General features: G+C 42.3%; 1 protein-coding gene across 1 annotated transcript; it reads left to right on the top strand.

The window, feature by feature from the left end:
- The first annotated feature begins 4,944 nt into the window (after positions 1–4,944).
- LOC103177832 (granzyme K-like) lies at positions 4,945–11,483 on the top strand. The gene is given in 5 exon segments (NM_001292470.1): positions 4,945–5,154; positions 5,234–5,378; positions 7,994–8,144; positions 8,975–9,232; positions 11,112–11,483. Coding segments are annotated over 5 exon segments (825 nt in total). The 5' UTR covers positions 4,945–5,051; the 3' UTR covers positions 11,280–11,483.
- The last annotated feature ends 995 nt before the right edge of the window (positions 11,484–12,478 follow it).

The raw sequence follows: 12,478 nt of genomic DNA, 5'->3' as shown, positions 1-12,478 counted from the left end.
TCAGCCTGTCCGCTCCCTCCACTCGGCGGCCTGCTTCAGGTCCCCCGCATTGGCAGTCGGGCATTCAGCATCTCTGTCCCCACACTCTGAAACTCTATCCCGCAATCCCTCTGCCTCAACCCCTCTCTTGCCTCCTTCAAGTCCCATCTGAAGACCTTCCTCTTCGCTTGTGCCTTCGGCCACCCTCCCGGTCCTCCTTCCCTTCTGACCCCAACTCCCAGCTCAGGTTCAAAACCCCTGATTATCTAGCACCCTCCGACGTCTTTCCGATGTGAAGGGCGCTATACAAGTGTAATTTGCTGTTGTTGTTGTTGAGTTGCTAAAGGAAAGGATATGCTTGAACATACTGGAATAGTCTGGCATGGAGCTTGGTGACACTATCTGGTATTGTATGAACTGGCCCTGAAGTGGAAAACCAATTTTATCTGGGGGATTGTTGGCCAGAACATTGGTGAAACTCCTTTTCTTTTTGAATAGTGTAATGGGATCTTAAAAGTCTACTTGAACAGGCAGATGTTTAATCCAAAGGACGGCACTTCTGACAATGCAACACTTCCCCCAAGACTGCATTGGAATGTCAGCCAAGACTATGAGCGCAAGGTCCTGGCATGGAGCTTAAACCCACCATCGCATCTCATATCCGCGCCACAACTGGCACCGCCTTCCATCACCTCCGGAATGTCGCCAGACTACGGCACTACCTCACCCCTCATGCTGCTGAAACACTGGTCCACACCTTTATCACCTCAAGGCTGGACTATGGGAACTCTCTCCTTATCGGCCTTCCCGGCACCTCCCTCCACAAGCTGCAGGTCATTCAGAACGCTGCAGCTCGTGTACTGTCCCGCACCAGGCTTCGGGACCACATCACTCCCACCCTCGCTCGCCTCCACTGGCTCCCCATCCCCCAGAGGATTGAATTCAAGATCCTCATCCTCACCTACAAGGCCATTCATGGCCTTGTTCCCTCCTACCTCTCCGACCTACTATCCCCCTACCTACCTGCCCGTACCCTCCGTTCCTCTGGCTCCGGTCTGCTCCACATCCCCCGCCCTAACATCGGTGGCCGGGCCTTCAGCCTCTCAGCCCCGAGGCTCTGGAACTCCATCCCCCAGTGCCTTCGCCGCTTCCTCCCTTTCCTCCTTCAAGGCCGGTCTCAAGACCTTTCTCTTTGACCGAGCCTTCAGCTCCCCTCTCGACTCTCTACCCCCTCCTCGCTCCCTCCCTTCCCTCACCCTGACCATTTCCCCCCTCCTCGCTCCCTCCCTTCCCTCCCCTCAACCTGACCATTTCCCCCCGCTCGGGTCCTGACCCAACCGTGCAGCACCTTGGGACGTCCTCCCGACGTGAAAGGAGCTCTATAAATGGAATCTTGTTGTTGTTGTTGAGAGGGCAGAGTACCAACTTACCTTGTGCTTACAGTGGGGAAATACTTTAATGTGTATACCATAATGGATGGTAACTTTATGAGCAAGTGTATTTTCACCCCATAGGTTGTGATTTTGCCAAATTACAAAATGGGGTGGTTGTGGGGGGATTTAATATTTTATATACTCAGGGTAATGTTAATTACCCCAATGCTCTGATCTACAATGTCACAGGTCAGAAAGTTACATTTTGTATTTGAAAAACAATGAGAGATTTCAGTACGACAAAAACTTAGAAAAATCTATATCTTTTTCATTTACGTTCACTGGTTATATAGAATTTAGTGCTTTTATTTGTTTTACTTGAACATTACAACTGGTGTACTGAAATAGCAAGAATGATACAAAATGCAATTGGTCACATAATTTACCACCTTGATATTTAGCTGAAACATGCACACAGAACTCTTGTGGAATGTATCGAATATGCAACATTTCTGGGAAGTATACAGTATGTTAGTCTTAGGGTGAAAATGAATTAAACATTGTTCAAAAACATTTTTAAATCCTGGAGTTATCACGAAAACCAAAGCTGAAACAAGATGTTTTGTTTTGGGGTCAGACGCTGAGCAAGGAAGAGGGGAGAGGAAGAGGGGGAAAATAACAGAAGATGAAAATAACAAGTTTCACCTGGCAAAATACTTGTCTTCCCTGAAAGTACCGTCATTAGATTCTTGGAATTAACTTTTCCAATTAATTAAAACCTGGGATTCAAATAGATCCTTCTGTTGCAGTCACGTCCAATGACTGTGATTGTATCTCACATGGTGGCATAGTAACAAGAGCTAGTACTCCAACCCTGAAAAGACTCAGATATTTATAGCACCTGTTTGATACATCTCAGAGTTAATTTCTGTCAAGCAGAGTGACTGTTTGGGAAGTGCAGATGCCATCTGCTCAAACAAACAGCAATGAGGTGAATGACAATTTGACCTGGTGATTATTAATCACGTCATTAGGAGAAACTTCCTTCTCTTCTCCAATAAGATTATGGGATTTTTAACATTCACCTGAATAGGCAGGCTAGGTTTCACTGGAATATGATTAAGTCCCAAGTAGAGTCCTATAGTTCAAGAGACCTGGGTTCGATTCCTGGGCAGGGCGAAATGTTGGGAAAGTATCCGTACTCCACACCCATCTGTTTACCTTGCATTAAGCAGGAACCTGGTTGTCAGTTGATTGGTGGATTGCTTTTCCGGGGGTAATAATTCCTTAAAAAAAATAATTATAAATTAGTCACTTCAATCCATGACTGTTTGTGGGATACTGCTGTGTGCAAGTGGCTGCTACGCTTCGCCAACAAAATATACAGTCAGTTCACTTCACGGTATATTCTGTGAAGTGCATTGAGACGTCTCGAAGACGTGATAAGGCACTATATCAAACGTAAGGATTATTATTATTATTGGAGCTTTGGCCCACTACCTTCTGACTCAAAGAAAAAAGGATCACCAAACTGAGTCGAACTGACCCAACGGCGCTGCTTAAAACTCCTCAAAACTCCTCTCCCTTGTTTATGTTGTAAGTCACATATTTGTTTTTTGTGGATGTGCTAAGAAGAGTGATACATTTAGAGATTTGCATCTAAAAATAATGTCAATTCTGTCTTTCCTGGGTTAATAGTGACACTACTTTTTAGTCAGGGAATTGCACAGAAACCGCTACAATTCTCTGAGTGACCAGTAGTGTTGCTGTAACACTACTTTGGCTGAAAACTAAGGAAGCAAAGTTGCCAGTGCAAGTGCAGCAAATCAAGAGAATGAAGCATTTTTTTGATTTAAAAAAATCCTTCTATTTGACTGTATATTTTGTGGGCGAAACCAAGGTCTATATATATTGTATTCTCACACCAAAATGTCTCAAAGCACTTCAGAGTTTTTCTGTGAAGTGTAGTGACTGAGTGTTTATAGGTAAACGCAGCAGTCAATTCGCACCGAACAATGTCCCACAAACAACGAATGATCAATTTTTTTTTATCTGGGGAAATCTGCACTACAAATAATAATGATCATTTGAATTTGTATTAGCGCCTTTCAAAACAGTGGGGACAACTCAAAGCACTTCACAGGATTTATTGTAAAACAGACTTGATTTGCACATAGAATGTCCAACAAATAACCTACAATATACGAATAGAGATTGAGTTACAGTAGAATTTCTTACCCTGTTATTCCTTTGGATTGGCAGTGTAGATCTTTCTATCAGAAGATTAGAGAAATTATTGATGCCAAGCAACAGTAGCACTTTAACCAGAATAACACTGCATGGGAACACAGTAGCGTGCACCTATTCTGTGCTTTGACATCACTAACAAGGACAAGGGAACAAAATATGGTGGGAATGTGTAAGACTTGCATTCCACCAAATCCTGTTTTGTGATTTCCTGTTTTGGAATGAAGGAATTTGTATCTAACTTTTAGAGTTCAGCTGGAGGGCATGCGTGTCATTAAAAATAAGGATGAAAAAAGGTAAGAAACATAATAAAGTGTTAAAGGAAATAGCAGCCATCAACCGAGCGAATAACAGAAACAGAAAGCTTAGGAATCCTAAATAAGAAAGCATAATACTGTATAATAAATTTACATTGATTGAAACCATCAGAATGTACTTTCTATAAGTACGTAAACAAAAGAAAATAGAAACAGAGTTCAATAGAAACATATGTTGACAATTTGGAGTCCTGTAGCTTAGTGGTTAGAGCACTAGTGGACTCCTGCAGCTTAGTTGTTAGAGCACTCGCCTCGCAAGTCAAGTGAGAAGACCTGGGTTTGATACCTGGGCAGGGCGAAACGTTGGGCATGTTTCCTTACTCTACATGCGTCTATTTACCTAGCAGTAAGTAGGAACCCGGTTGTTAGTCGAATGGCGGTTCGCTTTTCTGGGTATAATAATCCTTTTAAAAAATAATAATAATTTGGTCATTTAATCCACGACTGTTTGTTGGACACCGCTGTGCACAATTAGTTGTCTCGTTTCACTGACAAAACATACAGTCAATTCACTTTACAGTATATACTATGAAGCGCTTTGAGATGTCTAGAACAAAATAAGGCACTATATCAAATCAAGGATTACTATTATTAAATAAAAAAGGTATTTTTAAAATATTGTTTTCAAAATTAAGGCTGTGCTGTATTTACCAATTGGCCCAAATTCAGGATGTTCTAAAATGCAATATAAATAGTATAAATTTTGACTGAAGCGAAATTTCTCTCCATTAATGGTTATAACATTGAGATGTAATTGCTAAAGTTAGAAACAAAATGTATACAAATGCTGTTCAGGTCCTTGAAGGCACTGCATTGCATTTTGTAACTGCTATGAAGTGAAAGCTTTTGCGTTACATTTATAAAATAAATAAATTGGGTTAGTTTTCGGCACGTGACATTTATCTGTGAAACAAATTGCTGTTTTTTTCCATGACACATTGCAAGTGTGAAAACGGTTCCTAGGTACATAACTACAAGCTGTGAGAACTGTTGGTTTTAACACAATCTGCTTTCTCTTCACAACCAGGGTGATAATTACAAATTGTGAAAAAAAACAGACTGAATTGTTTCTGAAGCTATTGAGGCTATCACATCATATGTCTGTAAGAACTTGCTGTAACCACACTCACTCATAATGGTGGAAACTAAAAGCTCAGGTTTTCTCAACTGGAGTAAAATGGCTTTGCTGCAATTTATAATTCAAACTTTGATTGTTTTGTTCTTAAACCTGCCTATTAGTAAGTATAACATTTGCATTTTTTGTAAAGACTCCCCATTCTTCACAATGACCATAATTCTTTCCTATTTTTTATATAGATGTTGCTGTGGAAATTATTGGAGGTGGCAAAGTTAAGTCTCACTCAAGACCTTACATGACATCTATCCAAAATAATAATTCCCATGTTTGTGGAGGAACCCTGATCAAACCAAACTGGGTACTGACCGCAGCACACTGTGTCAGGTAAGTTATTGCATCAATCTTAATTCTTTCTAATTGCATTTGTCTGAAAAACAATATCAAGTTTAGTTCGATGTAACTCCTCCCTCCACAGGCTGCAGATCATCCAGAACTCTGCAGCCCGTGTCCTCTCCTGCAACAGGTCCTGTGACCCTTTCACCCCATCCTCGCCTTGCTCCACTGGCTCCCCATTCACTCAGAGGATATGGTTCAAGATCCTGGTCCTCACCTTCAAAGCCTTGCTACCCCTTACCTCTGTGACCTCCTAACTCCCTACCAACCTGTTCGCTCCCTCCGCTCAGCGCCCCCAGCCTTGCCCACCCCACAATTGGCGGGCTGGCCTTCAGCCTCTCTGCCCCTGCCGTCTGGAACTCCATCCTGCAGTCCCTCCACCTCGCTCCCTCCCTTACTCCTTCAAGACCCCTCCTCTTCAACTGTGTCTTTGGTCACCTTCCTACCCCTACCCTTCCCGTCCTCCACATCTCCTGATCCCAACCACCAGCTCGGGTGCGGATCCCTGACTGTCCAGCTCCTTGGGACATCCTCCTGACATGTAATAATCAATAGAATTAGACATGCTGATTACTGAGCACTTGTGTAATGTACCAAGTAATGTAATGTTCAGCAGAAATGGTCAGGGTGAGGGGAGGGAAGGGAGGGAGCGAGCGAGGAGGGGGTAGAGAGTCGAGAGGGGAGCTGAAGGCACATTCAAAGAGAAGGTCTTGAGACCGGCCTTGAAGGAGGAAAGGGAGGAGGCGGCGAAGGCACTGGGGGATAGAGTTCCAAAGCCTAGGGGCTGAGAGGCTGAAGGCCCGGCCACCGATGGTAGGGCGGTTGGGGCGGGGGATGTGGAGCAGACCGGAGCCAGAGGAACGGAGGGTACGGGCGGGTAGGTAGGGGGATAGTAGGTCGGAGAGGTAGGAGGGAGCAAGGCCGTGAATGGCCTTGTAGGTGAGGATGAGGATCTTGAATTCGAACAATATCATATTACAAAAACATTGTGGAAATTAATTGGTAGTTTTTATATGATAATCAGTTTGTAAATATTCAACATTTTGATTGTTTCATTTTACACTTTGAAATGTTAGTGATCACATATATATTGCGATCTAATTTGCAGTATTTTTTAACTTAATTCTCGAATAAGAAATACAAGTCCTGTAGCTCAGTGGTTAGAGCACTCACTTTGCAAGCGAGACACCTGAGTTCAATTCCAGGCAGGGCCAAACCCTGGGCAAGTTTCCTTACTCCACACGCCTAATAATATTCCCTCCAAAACAAAAAACAATAATAAATTGGTCATTTTCAATCTACGACTGTTTGTGGGACATTGCTGTGCGCAATTGGCTGCCGCGTTCGCCCACAAATATACAGTCAGTTCACTTTACAGTGTGTTCTGTGAAGCGCTTTGGGACGTCCTCCCGACGTGAAAAGCGCTATATCAAATGCAAGGATTATTATTATTATTATTACAAGTCGTGCAAATGGGGACTCCTTCTGGTAAATAGAGATATTACTCTCATTCTCACTGAGATTTTTAAGCAATCCTAACTAAAGAATCCAACAATAATAATAATACTCACAATTAATACAGTGACTTATCACATTAGCAAGAGGATATTTCAAAGTACTTCACAAGATATTACTGTGAAATGTAGTTGTATTTGTAGGCAAACTCGCATCTAATTTGCATCCAGTAATATCCCACAAATAGCCAAAAAGTGAATGATTAATTCTATTTGGGGGGTTGTTGGCCAGGATACTGGGAGAAATGCCTTTCGCATTTTGAATAGTGTCATGGGATCTTTAAAGTCCACCTCGACAGGAAAACAGGTCCTCAGTTTAGCATTTCATCTGAAGGACAGCACCTCCAAAAGTGCAGCCCCCCCCCCCAATACTGCGCTAGAGTGTCAGTCTTGTCTGCGAGTTCAAATTTCTGATGTAGGACTTGAACCCACAACCTTCTGACTCAGAGGGACTGTGAGTTGCAATTCCAGAGGGTGGGGGCAGAGTGGCATAAGGTCCCCCTGCAATAGTGGGTCGAGCGAGGTGGAGGACGTGAAGCAGGCCGGAGCCCGCTGCGGGGAGGGAGCGAGCAGTAGGGTAGGTGGTGAGGAGGTCGCAGAGGTAGGGGGGAACAAGACCATGGAGGGCTTTGAAGGTAAGGACCAGGATCTTGAACTCTATTCTCTGTGTGACGGGAAGCCAATAGAGTTGGGCAAGGATGGGGGTGATAGGGTCACGGAACCTACTTCGGGAGAGGACACGGGCTGCAGTGTTCTGGATGATCTGTGGAGGGAGGAGTTGGGGAGGCCGACAAGCAATGAGTTTGCATAGTTGAGCCTCGATGTAATGAAAGCGTGTATGAGGGTTTCGGTGGCCTGTGGTGTGAGACAGTGTCCAAGCCGAGTGACGTTGTGGAGGTGGGGGAAGGCAGAGCGGGTCTTAGCGCAGATGTGGTGTAGAAAGGATAGTTGAGGGTCAAACAAGACCCCAAGGTTTCAACACTGTTATTTCATTATTTTTCAAGTAAGATTTAACATGTTGAATAACAACTTTTGATAACACAAATATCTCTTTCAATTATATCACTAAGACCTATTGTATCAATATTGTAGATATCTTATATCAAAGAAGCAAACAGTCGTTCTTGGAGCTCAGTCCCTTTCCAAGAAAGAAAAAGAAAAACAATTTCTTAAAATCAAGAAAAAATACCAGCACCCAAAATTCAACTGGGATCGTTTTACGAATGATATCATGCTGATCGAGGTATGCTGATAGAAGTATCTGCTGATTTAATAACTTACATTAAAAAATTAGGAGCCTTCAGCCACTTTGGCTTTGCTCCCTGTTACTTAATTGCAGAGTCCCTCCACCTTGGTCCTCATGCTCTCTTTCAAAACCCGCTTTAAGATCTATATATTTGACTGTGCTTTCAGCCACCTTTTCCCCTCCCCTCCTCAGCTTCCCTCCAGACAGTTGTACATCTAAGAACATAAGTAATGCTAGACGAAAAAAGACCAAGGTCCATCTAGTTCATCTTCCACCTTCCTGAGGGTGCACATATGTCCTATGTAATTAATTTCCTATGAAGTTAAAATGTAACTGGTGTGTGTTGCATTTTGAGATGTCCTCCTGACATGAAAAGTGCTTCATAAATGTCATGTGTTGTAGTTGTTAACCTATTTATGCACAGGCAATCTGTAAGATTCAATGGATTTGTGTTACAAAGGTAACAATGATGCAGAGAGGACCTGCCCTGAATGATGTCTGGGGGTCGATGGTGATGTACTCACATCAGAACAGGATGCTTAAGCCTTTTTTTTAATGTACAGTAGATGTCCAGTATTAAAATCATTGGAAAAACCCTTGGGAATACTGAGGTTTAAAATTAGATGGTTCATTCAATGTGATAATTATTTCATTGAATCTGTTCTGAAAGATTGCATTTTTCACCCCTTGATTTGGAATCTTGTGAAAATAATTCTCTGTGTGTATACTTCTTAGAACAGTTACTAATTATACTTTTCAATTATACCAAAGTATTGCCACTGACTCTTTCAGCGCCCTGTTATGTCTCTAACCTTTTTGTTTGATAGTTGGATGGTGCAGCAAAAATAACCAAATCTGTGGATGTTTTGGCCCTGCCTGAAATGACGAACGATGTTGAAGCTAAAACAAAGTGCACTGTTGCAGGCTGGGGAAAAACCAAATCCAAAGAGATATCAGACATCCTGAAAGAAGCTAAACTTCCTGTCATAGACAGGAAGACGTGCCGGAAAAATTACCAATCACTTGACATAACCGACAATATGATCTGTGCAGGTGACAAGAAGGGTAAAAAGGATGCATGTGCGGTAAGTTACACGTTGTGATCTGAAAGACTCAATTAACTAAGGTTCACTTATGTGGGTTTCCAATATCATTTATCCTCTAGAGTAGCACCAAGACATTTACCTGTTGAAAATTCATTCATACTCACCTTTCCATTCCGCTATCATTTCAGTGCTTGCTGCAATGTGTTGGAGTCCTGTATCCTGATCACTTTACCTAGTCAACTGAGGCAATTTTGCTTCATGAGTTGTTGTATTGAGAGATGTGTTTTTCCTTCTTCTATTATCTTGTTCAGCATTTTAACTATCCAACTGCTTTTGGCTCATCTTGAGAAGACATTGATATTGAGGTAGAGTCAAAATCTATTGTGGGTTTCAAGAGGTAAATTGATGGGTACTGTATATGAAAGTTAAATACATGAAGGGGTATGGTAACAAGGCAGGACAGTGGGATTGGAAATGCAGCTTACTCTGTTAGCAGGTGCAGACTCAATGGGCAGAATCAGCTCCTTCTGCACTGACTATGATTCTATTTTGAAAGTGTCAAGCTTCTCCTCTGCAGTCTTTCAATTGGCCAAGATGCAAAGCCATGTAATAGAGTGCTATTGTATAGTCTGATCTTCATTGTGAGAATAGTTCAGTGTTTCTTCGGATGTTGAATCACAAATTATTTTGTCAAACCTAAGCTGCCTCCTGTCCCTTGTATATATTAATGTCCTGGACCCAGTGTAAGATAGTTAAATTTGCAGATGACACCAAGTTGGGAGAACTGTGGAATCAGAGGAGGCAGCCAAGGTCCAACAAAGAGAGCTTGCTAATTGGCAAATAAAGTTTAATACAGACAAATGCAAGGTACTACTTATAGGATACAAGGAAAGGAAACATAAATACTCCATGGATGGGACAGAACTTGCCGAGGAGGAAGCTGAAAGAAATCTAGGAGACTTAGTTCACTAGTCCCTCACTGTGTCAAAAGTGTGAGGCCACAATGACCAAGCCAAGGAGGATGCTGGGCTACATTGCTAGATCAATTGAGTTTATCATACCAATTGATATCATACTCATTGAAATAATGCTCTGCTTAGACTACAACTAGACTACTGCATACAGTTGTGGTCATTAGGGGGCTGCCGAGGCTCTAAAGGCAGTGCAGAGGAAAGCAACAGGGATGGTCCCCAATGGTAGAGGAGTGGGCTATGTGAGCAATGATTAGTCAAGCTAGGGCTCTTTATTCTTGAGAGAAGATGACTCAGAGGGGACCTGAGTTTATTTTAAATGGGATTGAAAAAGTAAATCCAGGTCAAAATAATAGAACAAGAGGACATAGGTTTAGAATTGTAAAAAGCATTTTCAGGACAAATACCAGGAAGTATTTATCTACCAAGACTGTAAAAGGCTCCCAAAAAGGGTGGATGAGGCCAGGGCACTGAACTCATTTAAAAATCAGTTTGATACTGTGATGAGGGATGATAGGATGAGTGTTCTGGAAGAATGAGGTCTATAGAGTATTGGTTAGAACATTTGCCTCAGAAGCGAGAGGACCTAGGTTTGATTCTCGGGCAGGACGAAACCTTAGGCAAGTTTCCTTACTCCACACGCCCCTGTTTAACTAGCAGTAAGTAGGACCCAGTTGTTAGTCAATTGGCGGATCGTTTTCCAGGTGTAATAATCCCTTCCAACAATAAAAAAATTTGGTCACTCAATCCACGACTGTTGTGGGACACTGCTGTGCGCAATTGGCTGCTGCGTTTCGCCCACAAAATATTCTGTGAAGCGCTTTGAGACATCCTGAAGACGTGATAAGATATTATATCGAATGCAAGGTTTATTATTACTATTATTAATGAGATTGGATTGGCTGAAATACCAAACCAATCTTGTGATTTGGGCTTATGTTTTGAAGGGTGATTCAGGTGGACCACTAATATGTAAAGAAGGGAAGAAGAATGTGTACAGAGGCATTATTTCAAATGGAAAAGGGTGTGCAGTGCGGAATAAACCTTCCATATGTACACGTTTGTCAGAAGAGTACATACGTTGGATACAGAAGACAATCCGTGTTAGTATGTAAGAGCAAAGGAAAGTCAGGAATGAGGCTCATTGATGTAAAGATTAATTCTTCAGTGAATTAAATGCAATAGGAAGACTCAATTCACTTACGCATCAAAGACATGTAATAAGAATTCACTTTTGCTTATACATTAAAATGGAATGTGTAGCTTGAACTTTAATCACACTTCTGTTGTTCAAAACGTTGCTTTTTGTTTGAAGTATTAAAAAGTAGAAAAACAGAGTATATCATGTGACTATTTGGTCTTTCTTCGCCTATTTGCAATCTCTTTTGTTACTTAAAACATTCAGTGGCTGGGTAACCAGCAAATTAACCTTTAGTGACTGGGTAACCAACAAATGTTCCTGCTAGCAGACTGCAAAGGAGAAGCTTGACACTTTCAAAATAGAATCATAGTAGTCAGGTTCTCTGCTTCAGGTACTTCCTCAAACATTTACGTATTCAATAATTTCCGGTGTGAATCAGCCGCATTTCACACCTGCAATCATAGTGTTACCTTACAAAACACCACCAACCAATTTACACTTATATAAAACCTTTCACATCGGGAGAACATCTCAAAGCATTTTATAAAGGCTGAGTGAGAACCCAAGCTGGGCTGTGGAAAAGTTGAAGAAGTAAGTATGATACAGGCTGGAGTTGGGGGAGCGAAGCAAATAACCAGGGGAATAGGGTCACAGGAGATCACAGAGACAAGGTGGTGCAAGGCCATAGAAACATTTGAAGATGAAGATCTTAAAATTGATCTACTTGGGGGTTAAGGAGCCAGTGAACAGAGCAGGATGAAGGTGAGGGACTCGTGCAGTTTCCCAGGGATTCTGTATGGTCTGGAGTTTGTAGAGGTTGAAGCTGGGGAAATTGATGAGCTAGGCCCTGGAAAAGTCAAATGTGAAGATGACAAAGATATAGATGAGAGTTTTGACTGCACTGACGTGGAGTAGTGGCGGAAGTGGGAGATGTTGCAGAGATGGAAGAAAGTGATCTTGGTCAGAGCCTGGATGACAGGTTGGAAAAAAAGTTGAGGGTGGAACAAAATATCAAGGTTCCGTAAACGCTCCATGAGTTCACAAGATCACAAGAGAAGTTTCGATGAAGAAGGTCCTTTGGCCTATCTGATCTAATCCTTCCAGAACAAGAGAAATCCTCGTCCTCGTCTTCAAGGCCCTCCATGGCTTTGCTCCTTTCTACCTCTGTGACCT

Source organism: Callorhinchus milii, unplaced genomic scaffold (genome assembly GCF_018977255.1).
Source record: "Callorhinchus milii isolate IMCB2004 unplaced genomic scaffold, IMCB_Cmil_1.0 Scaffold1, whole genome shotgun sequence".
Lineage (NCBI taxonomy): Eukaryota > Metazoa > Chordata > Chondrichthyes > Chimaeriformes > Callorhinchidae > Callorhinchus > Callorhinchus milii.
The sequence above is the reverse complement of the archived record's forward strand: the minus strand, read 5'-3'. Positions and strand labels throughout refer to the sequence as shown.